Source organism: Pieris napi, chromosome 11, assembly GCF_905475465.1.
Source record: "Pieris napi chromosome 11, ilPieNapi1.2, whole genome shotgun sequence".
In the NCBI taxonomy this organism is placed as follows: domain Eukaryota; kingdom Metazoa; phylum Arthropoda; class Insecta; order Lepidoptera; family Pieridae; genus Pieris; species Pieris napi.
This window is the reverse complement of record NC_062244.1, coordinates 6,195,667-6,216,323: the sequence shown is the minus strand read 5'-3', so window position 1 is coordinate 6,216,323 and position 20,657 is coordinate 6,195,667. Positions and strand designations below refer to the sequence as shown.

Below are 20,657 nucleotides of genomic sequence, written 5' to 3'. Positions count from 1 at the left end.
CAATGGATTCCATGCGACATTTTTGTGCGTCAAAACAGTTTCTAGGTGGTTTTTGTTTGTATTTGTTTTGGAAAGTGAGAATTATCGGTCATGAAGTGGTGTAACGAAAAATATTGAGACTTAAAAAAAAAAAATTTAAAAAGAAAGTCCTCAGTTGACATTCTGGTAAAGTTTGTAAATAAGGCAACATCGTCTGCCTTCATTTTTGTTCGTAAACTAGTCCATCTTCCGTTGTTTAGCTGCATGACTAAGTACTAACTAAATAAGCTGCTGCTCAAGTTACTTGATCAGCCATATTCAATGGTGTATCCCCTCCATGAAACAAGTAGACCAGACCAGTAACACTCCATAAACAGCACAATGCTTTGGAAATTATCCAGGCACGCCGAGGCAACCTCGGCGTAAAATAGGATGCCGTATGCCACATATGCCGCAAATACTTTCTATTTGTAGCATGCCGCATGGTGCCGCATGCCGCAATGTGAAGCTTGCGGCACTGTCGCACGTTGTTGCCTCGGCGTAAACCAGGTTTAATGTCTATCAAAGTACGTTAGTTAGTAGTTTATAAATACTTACATCTGGTAGCTGTTTGACTTCACGACTGATATGATATCCTCCAATTGGAATAACATTTTGAGGCAACCTAAGAGATCTCCCCACTGAATAATGAGAGTTACTAAGAATCAGTGATCCATTATACAACACATCTTCAAATAGTGGGACTTTATTGCCGCGTTTCTGTATAATTGGTACTAAAAGATTTTCATAAGCTTTATACTGTATTGGATTTAAAGTACTGCAATAAACATTTAATGATTATTAAATTAATAAACGAGTGACGAAAACGATAAATTTTGCTGAAAACATGATTGCGGACATTGAAACATGGACTAACGAAGTACCACGTTAGTTGGTTATCAGGGATACCATTTTTTACATGGAAAAAATATCGCATCAAACGTATTAAATTTGGTCTAACTTTTATAACAACGCTAAATCATTTCAATATGGAATTCGTTTACTTTTAAAATTTAAATTAAAAAATTGTAATATTTTGTGAAAAATGGTAAATTTCTCGGACTCTCATCGAAAAAGCTGTTGATTAACCATAAATACAATTTTATGCATTTTAACTTCGACCGAAAACAAAATTGTACTTACAAATGTTCCAGCCCTAATCCGACAAACATGAAAGCTAATTCCTTTACTCGCTGAATAAATGAAAATGGTGGGTAATTAGAAGAAATGACGTCGGGATTGTAGGCCGGGTTAGCGATGTCATCAACCAATTTCAAAATTTTTGAATGGGGATCGGTTGGTGATAACCAGATGAATGGACAATTAAAAACTGCTGAGAGTCTGGAAACAAAATTGCAATATTTTACTAATGTTACACATTCGCAGTACATTATTATATTTTTATTAGAAAGTTGTTTACAGTCAATTTATGGATTTGTTACTTATATATAACTATAACTATATAGAATATATTAATTTAAATGCAGTACACATAATATTTTCAATAAGTAGTTTTTGCAATTGATCCATAAAAACCAATGTAAAATACCATCAAACGAGTGTTTTATTATCGCATCTCTGTCTTATCTGATAAAATATAATTAGACTTAAAAAATAAAATGAGAGAAAGTCATAATCAAATAGTTCTAATATTTGCAATTCAATTATATACAATGATAGCCTGAGTTGAGTTTAAAAAAAAAAAATAAGATATTTTTTTAATATGCTCTCACTTCATGAGGTTTAAATTGTTAGTTTCTACTTAAGTTAGATAATTTGTAAATAGCTATGTAAAATTTTATAATTTTTTAAATTTTTCCTTGCTTATTTCTAATATAATTGATTTGTTTTCTTGTATTTTTTAGGCATGCCTATTGTTTTAGAACTTATAAAACTAGTAGCTCTACAACCTTTTTAGGTCAGGGCCTCAGATATCTGTTTCATGATCGTTTGTCAATCTAATAGGTAAGATGGTGATCAGCCTGCTGTGCTTGACACACACTGTTGAGCTTTTTGTTCTAAGGCAAGCAAGTTTCCTCACGATGTTTTCCTTCACCGTTCTAGTGAATGTTAAATGCGCACATAGACTGAAAGTCCATTGGTGCACAGCCGAGGATCGCACCTACAATCTCAAGGTTGACAGTGGTCACTGAAACCACTAGGCCAACACTGCACGAGAAGTAATAATTAAATATAAACTAGAAAGAAAAAAAAACTTGAAGGAAAATAGTGCTCACCCAGCAAGTAGCTCATAAAATAACCATTCTACAATAATAACATCGAATTCCTCTTTTGGATCGTGAAGGAGTTTGTGTACGGTCGGATGTTCAATAGTCTTTGAATTCACTTCCGCCATTATAGTAACGATCTCAGTTAGATTATGGACATCCTTTTTTTTATCCATTATTGCTTGTATATTGCTAACGTCATCTGTAATAATGTTTTTATTTAAAAAAATCATAACAAAAGAAATAACTAGTGGTGCGTCGTTAAATATTGTTCGAAAATTACTCTCAACAATTATGGCGAGATTTAGGGTAAGATTTAGATATCAATTTTGCATTGTTACACTTCGCGCAAAGTATAGACTAGTAACTAAGATTTAGAGTTTACAATTAGGACTAAGTATGTTATACGTCAAAAACGTATTTGAAGAATAATTCACATCCAGGTATCGGAGTATTTGGTTAGTGAGGTTTGACACTTCATTAGAATTGTTCCGCAGCAGAGGGGTTATAGGCCAGTCATTATAGACATTCGAAATCGAAAATTTGATAATAATTCCAAAAGTTTTCAAACTTCGGTCAAGTGAATGGTACATTGGGACGACAATAAATCTCATTTTGCAACCTTGTCCGCAGTCCGGAACATTGTTAAAATTGCAATTAAATTAATTTTTGCTGTATGGTCGTGAAAAAAATTCCAAAAGTTCTGCAAACTTGGGGAAGTTTTCGATATAATATTTCATATCACGTATAAAATTTGCAACCAACCTAAGTGTACGGAACATTTTTTGTTATTTATTTTATTTTCGATATATCTGTCAAATTTGCAGAACTTTTGGAACGTTTTCCTTCAGTTTAATAAAGAAAAACATTAATTTTTAATACAAAAAATGTTCCGTACACTTAGGTTGGTTGCAAATTTTATACGTGATATGAAATATTATATCGAAAACTTCCCCAAGTTTGCAGAACTTTTGGAATTTTTTTACGACCAAAACTTATTTTTAACAATGTTCCGGACCGCAGAGCAGGTTGCAAAATTTTATAGTTTGTTTTAATACCACTCCCGACCTTACATCAAAATTTGAAAACTTTTGGAATTATTATGAATTAATTGTCTTGACTGACTGGTCTATTAGCCAATTTAAAAAATCGTTCTTAATATTAATACCAGTTAGAAGCGTGCTTACCTGGAAATAAGTTAAGATTCTCACTGATATCGATCTCTCTGATATTCGCCAAAGGCTTATTTTTGGGGAATGGTGTTATATAAGTAACCTGAAAATAGAGCAATAAATAAAATATATCAGTGGAAAAAAAAACTATTTTTTAAACGTCCCTATATTGTCAAAACGATTATATTATGTAAATATGTTTTATCAATAAACAAACTAGTATTAAATAACAGACTGACGTTTCACGAAGGACACATGTCAATAAATTATAAGTGCATGAATTCGATTATGTTTACTAAACAAAATATCGGAACAATATTATCATTTTAAAAGTTATATTTTATATTATATAATTATAATAACGTCCCGTCCCATGCAATGCAGGACAATTCTTTTTGCATGATACCGGCATCTCTAGTCCAGTGACAGACACCACCAATCACAACGCGAATTTCAAAACCATTATTCATTTTTTTTCTCAAAAAACTGTTTCAATCATATACCACTGACTAATTGTTATCTAGTTACCCACAACATTTAGCGATATATGAATTTTGTCACAACCTATTTGTCATGAATAAAGTTTTTATTATTATTATTTCTTTTCATATCATTTGTCTTTCATCAAGATATTCTGGCTTAGACTCTAGAGCCTTGAGCATTAAGGCACGGTGACTGCACATTATATTTAGCCTTGTACACCTCGTAGATTGTTACGATCTGCATTATAGTCGAGTTTAATCCTTCAACATGCTATGCTACAATATTTTATAGTTACCTTATGATTTGCTTTTGCTAGTACATTTACAATACCATCACCGAGTATGGAATGACTTCTTGAGGGCATGGGAAACGCAACAAGAATCCTATAGCCATTGCAAGTTACACTTAGTGTAATGAGAAGAAATGTTAGCACCCACATCTGAAATTTGTTTTATTTATTATATGCATTATATGCGAGTGCATTGTAATTCCCTTTTCTTAATGTATAAGATAATAATCACTTATCAACATCTACGCTATCGTATCGCTTGTTTACTGTTATGATATTTGTGTATATAATTATAATAAGAACACTTAAATAAACGGTAAAAAATATATATTTAAGTTCTAAGATTTACCTTTCCGCCCCTTTGTACGTACGATTGTTTGTTATTACCATAAGACATTGCAACAAGGTTAACCAAAACAAACTCCACTAGAAAGTTACATTTTTATGCAGGGATAATTCACAACGGAGAATAAAGAATATAAACAGATGAATCGGGTAAGGTAATTAAGTGGGCATATTTAACTATTATAATTGTTTAATGAATTATTAACATTACTGATTCAATAAAATTTATAAGCATATTCGTTAAATAAAATTTTTTGTTTGTTTACTGTTATTATCTAACGTTTTTATGGTTATGATAATACAATTTAAGAGCCGTATAACATTGCGATAATAATCTAAAAAATGTTCAACGCTTAATTTATAAACTAACAAAACCATGCAACGAAGTCTAAATCGATCGATCCCATCGACTATAAAGAAGATGTATCTTTGAACTTTTCATCAACAATGTCGTACATAATAAAAACTCACATCTCAACCCTGCAATATTTAAAGAAAGGTCCAAGAACCCTCGCCGGATTAGGCTCTTTAATGTGCTAAGACAATGAAGCCTGTACATACTTAAGAATAGTAATTAATAAAAATCTGATAATTATGGTGCAATTATGTGTAAAGTATTACTAAACACGCAGAATAAGAAATAACGCCTGCTGTCTATACCTTATTTTTAACATTCGACCTAGATTAAGCATTGTTTTGTTATTTTATTATTCAAATTCAAATAATACATTCAAGAAGTGTGATAACACGGCACGGTAAACAGCTCAAGCATAATTATGTTTGTACGCAAAACAATTCAATCTTTACAAACTGAATCCAATGATTCGCTGACGATTTGTAAGAATATAAGATTGAATCAACACAAACAACTGGTAGCTGTAGATCTAAAACCGGATTTTATTTATCATGTACTAAAAATAATTAGTACGGAAAATATATAGGAATTTTACAATAAAAGACTATTCAAAAGGATGATATAGTTACATATGATATATGTGAATCATGTTAATTATATTATCAATGTGTTAATTATATGCCTAAATTGTACTTACTTTGCGTCCGCACCGGAGAGGTCAATATGCATCACTGTCGATCGACGGATACTCACTTGTCTATTTCTTATCGACAGGAGCTCTGAGTTTATTTTACTGCTGTCTCGTTGTAACAGGATTATCAATGTTATAGGCCTAACTCATTGTGATATACAATTTAATACAATTAATACGGCGTATAATAAGAATTATTATTAGTATGTTCGGCTGTTATCGGCTAGTGTTTATTTATTTTATTTATTACTAGCTGGCCTGGCGAACATCGTACCGCCTAACATTCGATTCTTTATTTGTTTAAAATACTTATTCTGCTATTCGGGACACCGGTCTAGCTAGTAAGATAAAAAAAATAAAATTGATAAGACAACAAATACATTATGTCAAAAAATAAAAATTTACCTTCCCGGACACCCCTCCACTAACACTTGAACTTATGCTATGGTATTAAAGTTCAAATTGACTTAAGTATTATTACGAATATTTTGTATCGGAATATAGAAAAGTGTTGTTTTTAGACTTTTTCACTCAATTTTTTTAAATTTTTCTCCGTAAGAACCATCCTCGTACTTCAAGGTATAATATAAAAAAAAATTAGACAAATCGGTCAAGCCATTTTCATGTTATGTCGTGACAACGGAAAACGGGTTTCATTTTTATATATATAGATTTATTAACACTTCGTTGCATTACAATATAATAATTTAACATAATTAAATAAAAAGATGGGCAAGTGGCGGCTTTTTAATAAATTAGATTAGACTTAAATTACTTATTAGTCTTAAGTTTAGCTAGATCGTAATGTTCCATGATGTCTTAGTGAAGACACATGTAGAAAAAAAAAAGTTTAATTTTGTCAATTGCTTCAATGATTGCTTGGGCACAGTCCATTACGACAAAATGGTTATGATATTATAGTAGCTATTATGAAATAACGCCGTCATATAGATCTATACATTGCGGCTTAATCGTAACTAAGTAATTTATACTTCACTGACCATTTACACAGTTTTAAGGTGAAAAAACAGCCATACGAATATTAAAAAAAATGTAATGCTACTTGCTTTTATTCCTTATGTATTGATTACGGTAATAAACTTTTGTTTAATAATTTTTGGACACAATGAATAAAACTTATTATATAAACGTATATCTTTATTTCTGTTTGAGATAGCACATTAATGGCCTTCTAATGAAACACACAATTAGGTATTATTTAAGTACAAAAATGGTTTGTAAGACAACAAACACACTATATGATTCTCACAACCGTTGCGACAACAACAAAGCGTTGTTGACATAACATCAATTTTTTGGGTTTTCTGAGATGAAACAACAATTGTTTCTTGTGACACAAAGGACAGATCACATAAGTGTCTAAAATATCATAGAAATCTACGCCATAAATATATCTGTTATTTGTTATCATTATGCTATTATCATATAATAATTAAATATTATTATTATGCTAAAATCTTAATTTTTTTTCTTGTCATTATGTGCCTTTTTAGTAAATATCCGTAAAACTTTTCGAGTAAGATATATAAAAACTAAAATTATTAAGATTACTAAAGCAGCCAAGTCCAGGTATAATTTCTGGTAGAGAGGCGTTTGCAATGCAGCAGAGCGAAGATACAGCGCACCCTGCGACACCACTACTTCCTCTGTCCAGTGTACGAGATCCACGCTAGGGTGCACCACACGGGAGTGGTAGATACGAGATAGCTCTTTTGCCTTAGCTGAGTATCTGAAAAGGAGTTAGAAGAATCAATCATTATTAGAAAACAGTTTCAATTTTTTTACTAATAGCTATATTAGAATCGGTTGAAAAAGGTTGAGTTGAAAAAGATGTACCTATAGGTAATTTACAAAAATCAAGTATATGAGTTTATAATATTAGATTATAAACATACTTTATTAATACTAATATCTAAAGTAAATAAATGTTATACTGATACATTAGCATTTTTGCATAATTAAATATTTATGTTTCCTACTGTGTCATATTTTAAACTAAGCAGTTAGTCTTAACGTTACTGTTTAGAATAGGTACAAAAGATTAAAATAATGTATTGCTAAACATTAGAGGCATGTAATGTCAATAATATTGTATTCTAATGTCTAAGGTTTTAATTTATTATTTTTTCATGAAAAATATTATACACAAAAGTCAATTTGGGACAGTAGGTACATCTGATTTTATGTCAATATCAATAATGTAACAATTTTATTTTTATTGAGTAAAAACTTACTTGGGATTGTTTAATAAATCACGTATGCTCTCTCTTAAGTCATCTACCATCGAATAAGATAGAGGGGTCTTTCTCGCATAGCCCTTGTTAACAGCTACCTCAATATTCGTGAACTGATCAGCAAATACTGGGATCCCAATTATAGGAACCCCAAAATGAATAGCTTCTGTTGTAGAGAGAAGACCTCCATGCGTAATGAAAAGAACGCAATTTGGATGCGCTGCAAATAAAACAAATTACATATTGTTTGCATACGTTAACAAAATGCCGTGTATATTAAGTGGAGAGAAGATCTGACACAAATTGATAAAAACTAGTTGTGGAATTATGAAATTGTCTCATTAAGACTCAAATGAAGTCGTGATTCCCTTTATTTGAAACAGTAGACGCGAATGAAATACATTAAATAAACATACCTAAGATACTCTGCTGAGGAGCCCATTGTACTATATGTACGTTCTTTGGATGAGTCTCTAATTGTTCTTCAAATTTCCAAATAACAGTCTGTTTTAATTCTCGAAAAAGCTTAAGTAGTCCTTTTCTTAATTCTTGGGGGAAATGTTTGCTTTTTAGGTTCGATCCCATACTGAAGTAAATAACCCCGTTTTTAGCATTATCCATAATTGTTTGAAGATCCTGAAATAAACAAAATATTAACATTTAATCAAATACATAAAGAATACGTTTTCGGCACCGTAAACATGTAAAAACGCAAAGACGCGTTTTAAAGAAAAAATGTTGAAACCTTAGGAAATAAATTTTAAGTATAAGGTATCAAAATTGAAATTATTGACACATCACAGTCATTTCTATTATAAATTCCGTCTAGTCATTGTGTAGCTAGTATTTGCATTAATGCATTAATATTAAATGCCATCGTAAGTTAGCAAATTTTTTGACCTTGATGGCCTTAATTTGAAAATAAAAGTTTCAAGCATATTTACTTTTGGTAAAGGTTTCGTGTCAGTATCAATGTGATAACCACCAATAGGAATGTAGTTTTGAGGTAATCTTGTGGCTCGTCCCAATGAATAATGCGAGTTTCCAAACATAAGGGACGCATTATACCTTAGAACATCTAATGATGGTACCGGTCTGATCTTATCTCTTATATGAGGTACTATGAATTGTTCATAAATCTTTTGTTCTGGTCCATATAAATATCTGAAAATAAAAAAGATTATCATCCTAATTCTAAAATCAACCAAAATCTGATTGCATGATAGATTTTAAATATAAATAATGCGAACGGTCTTTTAGATTCTTGTTTTATGCAAGTTGATATAGAACTGTTGTATCTACCGATTAGAACTTTATTATTATTTAAATAAAGTTCTAAGGAAGAGCAGAACCCGGTACTTGAAATCGGCGAACTAAATTTACAGAATGTGAGTTAAGTTTTGGTCTATAAAGTTGTACATCAAATTGACATCACTGAAATTTTTTCTTAAGCTTCTTCTGTTTCATAACATTTATGTGTAATAGATGTCATAAGGACCAAAAAATTGGGATATGACAATAAATATAAGAAATCTTAACATTACCTATATTGTACATACTGTCCAACAAATGACTTTAATAATAGTTGAACTCGCTGCCAAAATGTAAAAGGTGGTGCATAAACTGTATGGCTGTCGGGCGTGTACGCAGGGTTTGGAATTTCGTCGATAAGTTGTAATACCATCCAATGAGGTTCAATAGTGGATAACCATATTAATGGACAGTCAAAAACAGGCATTAATCTAGAAAGAGGATAAAATTTATCAACAAGATATTTCAAGATTACCAGAAGCTGGATGTCATATCATAAAGGGAAACATTAGTATGATAAACGAGAAAATAAATTATACAATAAAAATATTGGTGACGGAACAACAATGGTGCACCCATCGTTGTTGTTGTTGTGTTGCATCTTACGCCTGAAGACATGGAGGCTGTCATAAATTGGATCTGCCTCGCATGTACTCAAATTGTCATTTAATTAATTAGCCAAAAAATTTAAATACGAGATTAGTATCAGAGGATCTTTTGGCACAGAAACCATGCTAGAGTATTGGGCGAAGCGATTCAAAAGTCTAAAAAAATTAAGAGTTATCAAAATATTACCTTTAATGTCTGTTCTTTTTGTTTTTAGTGCACATTAAAGGCATTTATGCTTTAAGGTTGCCGAGTTAAAAACGCACATTATACTCTAATGAATCAACAATTAAATCACTATAGTTTTTATAGAAACTGAAAAAGAGTGACTCGTGAACTGAGCGTGACCTCACGGAACATGTCACTTCTTAATAAAATAATCGTAAATGGCTTACCCAGCGTATATTTCTGCGAACATCCATTCTGCTATAATTACATCAAACTGTTGATTTTTATCTTTCAGGACATTTTGAAAATTTTGATGTGCTATTGTCTGCTTTCCGACTTCGACAAACAGACTTACAATAAATTGCATATTTACTAAATCGTTTTTTTTATTCATTATCATGTCTAAGCTTATCATGTTATCTGCAACAATATAAAACTTTTAAATACAATGATCAAATACCTTTGTATTGCCTTTACCAATCGCCAATCCTAATCGTTAATACATTTGTTAATTTTAACCATTTTACACTTTTTTGTTTAAATGAAGACAAAACAAAATGTATAAATCATATTCCTTACGTCGAGTCACAGACATTAGCAATACTATAATATTTAAAGTTGAATAGAGTAATAATTAAAATAATTAAAAATTAATAAAAGAAAATTAGAAGAAATTTAAAAAATTTGGTCCCTGTGGCAGTGTACCTTTAACGCTGCCAGCATTTCCTCTCTGTATTGCGGTACTTATTCATTGAGCGAGGAAAGCAACAGCTCTGGGGTACCAGGCACTAACTTAAATCTTTAATTAGCGCCTGTGCACTTAAACGCCACGGCCCAAGAGTCTACTCCAAAGGGAACAAATTCAAATAGTATATTTACTTTAAAGAAAGTGTTTATTTATAACACTTACTACCTAATTATATTAAATTATATAATTTTAAGAACGAAAAAATTTTATTTTAGTGCTCTATTTTCTTTATTTAAAGCTTAGTAAAAACTAAAAAAAAGATTGTTCAAATCACTAGTGTTCCCCATTTCCTTAAACGGCGCTGAAACTTGGTTCGTGTGGGCAGGGCATCCGAAAGGAGGAACATAGAAGCAACATGATTATATTAAAATACCTTTTAGAAGATCTGCATTAGCTTTGACATCTACGATTGTAAGGTTTGGGTTGGAAATGCTTTCAGGAAACGCTGTTACGTAAGAGATCTGAAAAATTGTAAAAAGTACTATCAAATACCATTGTAAGAAATTTTCCTCTCTCGATTGTTTATCTCTCTCAATAGAAAATTTATTATTTTTGATAACATTTCCAAACTCGAATACCTTAGCAGCAGTGTTGACCTTGGGGCTTGTGCGTTCGGCTCTCAATCCAGAGGCCATACGTTCGAATCACGGATGTGCAATTATAACGGAGCTCACTTTTTATGTCCGCAATTAACACCCGCAAGTACGGATAAATATAATATCTTCAGAAAACAGTCATACCTTAGACCTAAATATAGGCATGTGCCAGTCACAAAAGGCTGATCACCTACTTGCTTATTAAGAAAAATGATCACGAAACATATACAGAAAAGTTGTACACTACTGGGTTTAAATGCTATAAAAAGTATTAAATATCCTCAAAAGTTAAGATTTGAAGGACTGCTCGTTAAGTATTACCTGGTGTCCAGCCTTCAGAAGATGCTTGATGACACCATCTCCCAAGATAGCATGGCTCTTGGCAGCTACGGGACTTATCACCAGTATTTTGTAAGATTCGCAGAAACCACTCACCAGTAATATCAAACCAAGAACTCTTAGAGCCATTTTCTGTAAAGATCGAAAGTATATTATATATTGTATTATCGTAACTAAGCATTTGGTCCTTAACGCTGATATTGGCTCTTCGAACTATGGCTATGCACCATCAGTTTCTCTCTATGTGTACTAATTAATTAATAACTTGCACGTTGAAGGAAAACAACGTGTCAATGTAAGGTGGCACACCCTAGACCCTATGTTCTTGTCCATATATTTTTTTTTTAATGTAGACGTGCAACAAACAAATTGAATCATATGTGTTTTAGTTAAAATAATATGCATGTAAATGTATTAACTAAAGTAATTTTTTTAAAGAACTTATTGGCTCACCAAATAACAATGCCACCAACGGACGTCTACTATATCATGTGTGTAGTGTGTCCTTTGGTGAAAACAAGGTGCAATCCATCCAAGTCCTATCCAAGGTCGTTATGAAATACTAACAGCTGATGCCACCACAGGTACAACTTTTTCAGAATTTTAATTTAAGAAAAAAATCAATTTCAATTGAATTGATATGAATTCTCGGAATGTTTAATTCTGAGAAATCATATAATGCATGTACTGTTGTCGAGCTGATTATTTGAATCTATAATCTAATCTGGCAACGGACTTGTTTGATATCAAATTTTTGTCTGCAGGCTATTCGACCTAGTTTCACACTTCATAAAGATAAACTATATTTTTTTAAGACATTTTGACGTATCAATGACTCATAAATAACACAATTCCGCAAAAAATAAAAATTGAGAGCTGTTTTGTTTTTTTTTGCGTAATTCCTAAGGGTTTGGGTATGCTGAAGATAAAAGACTAAATTTTTTTTAAATTTATAACTGCGCATCCAAACTTTTTTTTTCATCTAAAATACATTCATTTGTAAGCACTAACTCATATCTTTTTCCCAGTGAGACTGCTTTTAGTACATTTTCGCTTGTGGGACGCATCTGGAATGTCTGTCTGAAGTGTCCAATAGTAGCCATTATCCATTCTTTTTTCCATATCCTTAATATCTTAATGAATATGTTCACCTTGCTGATTGCTTGATTTGTTTGTAGTTAGAGTCTTTGTTATTGCCTTTTTGACCTCTTTAAATTCAATCTAGAGAAGGGTTCTCTTTGAGGGTCCGTCATGGTTGTAATGAATTGTAGATCAGCCATAAGTCGTCTTATATCTAGTCCAACAAAAAAAAAAACAACTTCAACTCAACAACTTTATTCCTCCGAGAGACGTGGAAACTTTGATGATAAGTATTTGAAGCAATTTCCATCCCTTGGAAGTGACTTTAATCCCAGCTTTATGTGAGGCGGTGGTAGAAGAACTTTATGAGGAGGCACGAAAGTTGCATGACGTACTTGTCGCCAACTTAAAGCTCCCTCGGAGGCCAACACTATTTGGTCCAATGATTTGCTCGGTCTCTACTCCCATAGACACAAAAAGCAAGGGAATGTGGTAAACCCACATTTTAGTCGAAGCAACATGCCCAAGATATTGAAATAACCACACACTTGCCAACCGTGGTTTTTATATTTTAATTTGCAAAGAGCCGATTCCAAGTTCTTGTAGGTAACCTTGAGTTTTACGGAATGACCGTCAATAATGGAAGCATAGATACCGCCATTGTGAAGCAGAACTGCTTTAAGGTTTATTTTATAAGAATTGATGAAAATACGCCACTGTGCTGGGTCGTATAAGATCTAAAATTTATCCATCAAACCTTTGTTGGTACAATAAACCAACTCGTCCTCTTTGGCAAAGTAGGAAGAGAACTGCTTTTCACGATATCCACACCAGGAGGAAGACTCTCCCGGCCAAAGTAAAGTTAAACTTACTGACCTTTTACGCAGTTTTAAGGTGAAAAATCAGTCATACGAATATTAATAAAATATTAATGCTGCATCATTTGTTTAATACTTTTTGGACATAATAAATAAAACAAATTATATTAAAGTATCTTTCTTTCTAACTGTTTAAGATAGCACACTGGCTTTCCAATGAAACACACCATCCGGTATTATTTAAGTACATAAATGGTTTGTAAGACAACAAACACGCTATGTGATTCTCACAACCGTTGCTTTGTTGACATAACATGATTTTTTTGGGTTTTCTGAGATGAAACAACAATTGTCTAAAGTATGAAATTTTCATAGAAATCTACGCTTTTAATATCTCTGTTATTTGTAATTATTATAAATGAGTTAGTGCTAAATGCTAAAATCTTAATTTTTTTTCTTGGCATTATGTGCCTTTTTAGTAAATATCCGTAAAACTTTTCGAGTAATATAAAAAACAACAAGAATTATTATAATTGCTAAAGAAGCCAAGTCCAGGTATAATTTCTGGTAAAGAGGTGTTTGCAACGCAGCAGAGCGAAGATACAGCGCACCCTGCGACACCACTACTTCCTCTGTCCAGTGTACCAGATCCACGCTAGGGTGCGACAAACGGGAGTGGTAGATACGAGATAGCTCTTTTGCCTTAGCTGAGTATCTGAAAAGGAGTTTGGAGAATCAATAATGATTAAGCGTTTTAAATTTGTTTACTAATAGTGCAATGTTAGAAGCCGTTGGAGTGGAATAATATGTATAGGTAAGTATGTTACAAAAATCCGTTTCTTTATAGACATTTACTTTTAAGTAAGGTTTTTAGAATTCAAAAGGTCGATTGTGAGATAGAAAGCAAATGTTTGAGACTTTGGTCATCAAACCTAAGATCTGCTACGTACCTACTTCATAATAAATCAAAGCCTAAGCATAAATATGTGCAGGTAAGTTATAAAATCAAGTAGGTCCACGAATAATTGTAAACATACTTTAATATTACTAATACCTAAAGTATATAAATATTAAACTGATACATTATAATTTTTACATTATTAAATATTTAAATTTTCTACTGTGTCATATAGTTTAAATTACACAGTTAGTCTAAAAGTTCCGTGTAGATTACAAACGATGAAAACAATGAATCGTGAAACATAAGAGGTGTGCAAGAGTCAAAAATATTGTATTCTAATTTTTTTTTTCAGAAAAAATATTACACACAAAAGTAAATTTGGGACACTACATCTGATTTTATGTGAATATCAATAGTGTAACAATTTTATTTTTAATGAGTAAAAACTTACTTGGGATTGTTTAATAAATCACGTATGCTCTCTCTTAAGTCATCTACCATAGAATAAGATAGAGGGGTCTTTCTCGCATAGCCCTTGTTAACAGCTACCTCAATATTCGTGAACTGATCAGCAAATACTGGGATCCCAATTATAGGAACCCCAAAGTGAATAGCTTCTGTTGTTGAGAGAAGACCTCCATGCGTAATGAAAAGAACGCAATTTGGATGCGCTGCAAATGAAACAAATTACATATTGTTTGCATACGTTAACGAAATGCCGCGTGCAGTAAGTGGAGAGATACATTAATATGATCATTTGTGTAATTATGGAATTGTCTCATTAAGACGCAAATGAAGTCATGATGCACTTTATTTGAAACAGCATAAGTAAATGAAATAAATAAATATAACATGCCTAAGATACTCTGCTGAGGAGCCCATTGTACTATATGTACGTTCTTTGGACTAGTCTCTAATTGTTCTTCAAATTTCCAAATAACAGTCTGTTTTAATTCTCCAAAAACCTTAAGTAGTCCTTCTTTTAATTCTTGGGGGAAATGTTTGCTTTTTAGCATCGATCCCATACTGAAGTAAATAACCCCGTTTTTAGCGTTATCCATAATTATTTGAAGATCCTTAAATAATGAAAATATTAACATTTAATCAAATACGTATAGAATACGTTTTCGACACCATAAACATAGATGCATAAAAATACCTATAAAAACTTAACAGAATTGTAATAAATGCCACTTCATAAGTGAGTAAATTTTTTGACCTTGATGGCCTTAATTTGAAAAGAAAAGTTACAAGCATATTTACTTTTGGTAAAGGTTTCGTATCAGTATCAATGTGATAACCACCAATAGGAATATAGTTTTGAGGTAATCTTGTGGCTCGTCCTAGTGAATAATGCGAGTTTCCAAACATAAGGGACGCATTATACCTTAGAACATCTAATGATGGTACCGGTCTGGTCTTATTTCTTATATGAGGTACTATAAATTGTTCATAAATCTTTTGTTCTTGTCCATATACATATCTGAAAATAAAAAAGCTTATCATCCTAATTTTAAAAACAACCACAATCTGATTGCGTGATAGATTTTAAAGATAATTAATGAGATTCTTGTTTTACGCAAGTTGATATAGAACTGTATATACCGTTTAAATTAAGTTGGAGGAGTAAGGAAGAGCGGAATTCGGTACTTGAAATCGGCGAACTGAATTTACAGAATGTGAGTTAAGTTTTGGTCTATAAGTTGTACATCAAATTCACATCACTATCAATTTAAGCTTCTAATGTAACTGAAGCTTCTTTTGTTTCATAACATATATAATTATATATGTTATCATAAGGATTTAAATATTGTGATATGACAATAAATATAAAAATCTTAACATTACCTATACTGTATATACCGTCCTAAAATTGAGTGTAATAATTCTTGAACTCGCTGCCAAAATGTGAAAGGTGGTGCATAAACTGTATGGCTGTCGGGGGTGTACGCAGGGTTTGGAATTTCGTCGATAAGTTGTAATACCATCCAATGAGGTTCAATAGTGGATAGCCATATCAAAGGACAGTCAAAAACCGGCATTAATCTAGAAAGAGGATAAAATATATCAAAAAAGGTATTTGATTACCACAAGCTGGATGTCTGTGTCATCTGTGTCATAACCATACATAGTTGCTGATGATTAACATGGTTAGGGAATTTACATGTCTCCGATAATTGATCCAAATTTATTCCCCCTAACCCCGTTATAATTAGTTTTAAAATTATTTCGACAATTAGGGAGATATAAAATTCACTTGAGAATACGATCTACGAGTATTATTATTAATTATTATATTTTAACAGTTTTCAAAATATAACCTGGAATGTCTGCTGTTTTTGTTTTTAGTGCATATTTAAGTCATTTATGTTTTAACGTTGCCGAGTTAAAAACGCGCTATCTACTCTTGAACACTTTCAAAAATATTGCATTGTAGAGTTCATTATCCACGATTAAATCAAGATATGAATGATGAACTAGCCTGACCTCACTGCTTAAAGTAAATTGCTTACCCAGAATATATTTCTGTGAACATCCATTCTGCTATAATTACATCAAACTCTTGATTTTTATCTTTCAGAACATTTTGAAAATTTTTATTTGCTATTGTCTGCTTTCCAAGTTCAACATACAGATTTACAATAAATTGTATATTTTGTAGATCGACTTTTTTATTCATTATCATGTCCAAACTTAACACGTTCACTGCGGCAAGTAAAATAATAATATTTCATCAGGTGCGGCGGCGGGCCAAAATGCGCCCCCAATGATATTTCCGCCGGTGCGTGGCAGGTCTTTCTAGACCCAACAGCACTAGGATAGATTAAATTGCTATAACTTTGTGGAAACATAATGTATACATTTTTTTTTTATATTGTTAGAATGACCTTGAACCCAACTTCCTTAGGTTTGATTCGCCCCGGGATCTGGCAAACAGGAAATGAGAAATAAAGCAGGAAAAGCGGCAGGCCGATATCGACCTGAACCGCACTAGAATATATTTTTAGTAGTGATGGGACAGAGAAATATCGAAAATAAAACAGAATTATCGTAAACTCAACTCAAACTCAAACTCAAAATATCTTTATTCAAGTGGGTAACCAAGTACACTTTTGAATCGTCAAGTTAAATTAATCGTAAATTTACATTTACTACTAAAGGAACTGAAAAATTTATTTATTTACTTATGTATGCCTGTCTTGGAAACAGAAATACTTTTATTTTTCTTAGTGGAAAATATTTCTTCACTGCTGTCACTATCACTGTCAATAACCTCAAGGCGAATTACTCTATTTTCCAAAATTTGTATTTTTCTTGTACTGCTTGCCATCGTTGATAATACCGAACGCTATGTTAGATCAGTTAGATAGCACAACACTAACTGGTCGGGCGCGCGCTCTGTGCGGTATCGGGTCGCCAGCTGCCTGTTGGGTGGGCGGGCTGAAATAGACCCACTGCCGCACTCAGCGGATGCAAAGCAGCGTCAGTGCGTGGTAGGTCGATAAAAGCCTGCCGTTATGTTTTGATGGGGAAAACCTACAATTTTGACCGCAAGATGAAATATATATTTGTCCCTGTCGAATTTTTACAAACACCTGAGATAATCGTTACGCACCAGCGAGAGGGACATAGATTTCTTCGTCCGCACCAGCGGAAATACCGCGGCAGGCTGATATCGGCCTGTTACGCAGTGAACGTGTTAATATGTCATCTGCAGCAATACAAATACTTTTAAATCGAATGATCGTACCTATACCTTTGTATTTGATTTACCAATCGTCAAATTTAATCGATAAATGTAGATAAGTTTGTTAATTTGTACCATTTTACTCTTTCATTTTTATGAAGACAAAACAAAATTCTAATAATCATAATATTTTAAGTAAAATAGTGCACATGTTTTTATTTATCGATTTTGGTGGAAGCTTAACTTGCTTTAAGAACACGAGCATTAATTAAAAACCTTTCCTTTATTTAAAGCGTAGTAAAAACTAAAAATACCGGTCGAATCACTAATGTTCCCCATTTCTCGGCTGAAACTTGGATTGTGCAAGCATCCGAAAGTAGGAAGATTGAAATGTGGTGTTGGAGGCGGATGCTTAAGATTCCCTGGACTTCGAAAAGGACGACTTTGTCCATTCTCAGACAACTAAAAGTCATGACCCGCCCTTTTTCAGAGTTAGTTAGCAAAAGATTCTGAACTTCTTTAACAAGCAGGGGTTCCAAATTGTTCTCGATGGACCGACTAAGTAAAGGATACATACCTTAGCTAACAGACGCTTAGCCGAAGACAAGGGGAATAGAGGAAGATAAGCAACAACAGCACAATCTTCAGTAAAGAAAAACGCGACAACAGAAAAAGAAGAAGGAAGCGTTGTAAGATTTTAATTTCATCAAAGCATAACAATTTATAAAATGATTATTTTAAAATACCTTTTATAATATCTCTATTAGCCTTGACATCTACGATTGTAAGGTTTGGGTGGGAATTGCTTTCAGGAAACGCTGTTACGTAAGAGACCTGTAAAAATTGTTAAAAACTAAGCCCAATATGAAAGATTTACTAAGAAATTTTCCACTTTGTATTGTTTAATAGAAAATTATTATTTTTGTAAACATTTCGAAACTCGAATTCTGAAATAGAAGTGTTGACCTTGTACAGAACTGGGATTTTTTCGACGCACATTGGTTTTTAAAGTGATTGAATATCCTTAAATGTTACTATTTAAAGGACTCCTAGTTGAGTATTACTACCTGGTGTCCGGCCTTCAGAAGGTGCTTGATGACACCATCTCCCAATATAGCATGGCTCTTGCTGACTATGGGACTAATAACCAGTATTTTGTAAGGTTCGCAGAAACCAATCACTAGTAATGTTAAACCAAGAAGTGTTAGAGCCATTTTCTGTAAAGAATAAAAGAATTATCGCCACTAAGCATTTGGTAATCAACGCTTAAATTGGCTCCTCGAACTAAGGCTGTGCACCAAAAGTTTATCTCTATGTCGACGTAGGAAAGCATATTTGCTGTAAGTAGACATATTGCAATTGTTCACCAGAGCCAAAAAACTTAATTAATTTTGGAAAAAAATTAATAGTGTCGAACCTATCCATGATATTGCTACCATTTTTGAAACATATATTTATTTAACTGCCAGTCGCCATTTGCAATGTAAACTTTTTATCAAAAGTTACTATAAGTACGTGTTTGGCTAGTTACAGCAAACAGTTTTTTAAATCACAAACCTTTAAAACGCTGTAACTAAGGAAGAAAAATGTACGCGCGGAAATATTATCAATTTACAGGCGGTAAATATGCTGTATGCAATACATTTATGTATTTGGGTACTTTCAATTGCAATTCAAGATGTAAGATTAGTTTTATAATTATGATTAGATCTAGAAATGCAGTGGGTCATTTGGTAATGTAATGTTTGGTTGAAATAAAATGTCGTAAATGGTAAAAAAAAACTGCTGTAAGTAAACGAATGTAAAAATCACACGCCGCAGAAATGCTGTAAGTAGCGTTAAGTTTTTAAATGGGAAAAAGTAAGTATTTGTAAAGAAAAAAATTCAGTTTTTCTTTTGCTGTAAGTACAAATTGTCTAAAATGACTGGATTTTGGTCTACATACAGCATTTAATCTTGCTAAATAAATATAAGTACGGGCGTTTTCAACGGCGTATGTAATTTTTTTTTCATCGTAGAGGCACAGAACCCGTGACATTCGATGCGGTTTTTTTTCTGATTCTAATGGCAGTAAAAAGTCACTTTAGGTATTTTGTCTACTTACAGCAAATATGCTTTCCTACGTCGATGTGTTCAATAATAACTTGCACGGCGTATCAATGTAAGGCGGCAAATCCATCCAAAAAAGGATTGTCAGGGACAAAAGAGATAAATAATCCTTAATGAAATCTATATAAATTACGGATAAAGCTGAATTTTAAATATTTCTTTATACCAATAACAATATACACCAATTACTGCTGTTAATGTCTAATACCTTATTACTTTTGTTTATTCATGAATACAAGACATAGAGCACTCTAGTAATACGGCGAGAAATACCTAACCTACGTGCTCTCTCGTGTTAGGGCGGCCAGTTTTTCCCCTTATTAAGAATCAATACCCATTATTTTCAAGTATCCCACAAGCCATTAATTATTTTTAAGGAATTACCTAATTCTATTCTGTGATCTCCAAACAATTGAGTTTTCGCTTATTGTAATATTGACTTGATGTTTATGATCCA

At 32.5% G+C, this 20,657-nt stretch overlaps 2 protein-coding genes across 17 annotated transcripts in view; both read right to left on the bottom strand.

Annotated features, from left to right (window-relative positions):
• Positions 1 to 20,657, bottom strand: part of LOC125054119 (UDP-glucosyltransferase 2-like) — a 43,079-nt gene that overhangs the window by 2,049 nt on the left and 20,373 nt on the right. The window contains exons 1-6 of one of the 3 annotated variants that reach the window (XM_047655835.1): positions 5,588 to 5,715; positions 4,197 to 4,340; positions 3,434 to 3,521; positions 2,256 to 2,448; positions 1,162 to 1,359; positions 577 to 796 (exon numbers count right to left, since the gene is read on the bottom strand). The exons of the other annotated variants lie outside the window; for them this stretch is intronic. Coding sequence (XP_047511791.1) covers positions 577 to 796; positions 1,162 to 1,359; positions 2,256 to 2,448; positions 3,434 to 3,521; positions 4,197 to 4,340 — 843 coding nt within the window. The 5' untranslated portion in view covers positions 5,588 to 5,715. Of the gene's footprint in view, positions 1 to 576; positions 797 to 1,161; positions 1,360 to 2,255; positions 2,449 to 3,433; positions 3,522 to 4,196; positions 4,341 to 5,587; positions 5,716 to 20,657 lie in introns of those variants that run through there. 3 annotated transcript variants of the gene reach the window in all.
• LOC125054112 (UDP-glucosyltransferase 2-like) overlaps positions 1 to 20,657 on the bottom strand; it is a 38,522-nt gene that overhangs the window by 10,139 nt on the left and 7,726 nt on the right. The window contains exons 2-10 of one of the 14 annotated variants that reach the window (XM_047655817.1): positions 19,159 to 19,308; positions 18,838 to 18,925; positions 18,108 to 18,115; positions 16,917 to 17,101; positions 9,381 to 9,578; positions 8,781 to 9,000; positions 8,253 to 8,472; positions 7,837 to 8,056; positions 6,722 to 7,331 (exon numbers count right to left, since the gene is read on the bottom strand). The exons of 3 other annotated variants lie outside the window; for them this stretch is intronic. In XM_047655817.1, the coding sequence (XP_047511773.1) occupies positions 7,061 to 7,331; positions 7,837 to 8,056; positions 8,253 to 8,472; positions 8,781 to 9,000; positions 9,381 to 9,578; positions 16,917 to 17,101; positions 18,108 to 18,115; positions 18,838 to 18,925; positions 19,159 to 19,305 (1,557 nt within the window). In that variant the 5' untranslated portion in view covers positions 19,306 to 19,308 and the 3' untranslated portion in view covers positions 6,722 to 7,060. Of the gene's footprint in view, positions 1 to 6,721; positions 7,332 to 7,836; positions 8,057 to 8,252; positions 8,473 to 8,780; positions 9,001 to 9,380; positions 9,579 to 10,148; positions 10,342 to 11,042; positions 11,131 to 11,586; positions 11,737 to 13,667; positions 14,218 to 14,854; positions 15,075 to 15,259; positions 15,480 to 15,666; positions 15,887 to 16,251; positions 16,450 to 16,916; positions 17,102 to 18,107; positions 18,116 to 18,837; positions 18,926 to 19,158; positions 19,309 to 20,657 lie in introns of those variants that run through there. 10 more of the 14 variants (XM_047655816.1, XM_047655814.1, XM_047655810.1 and 7 more) reach the window with 10 other exon arrangements.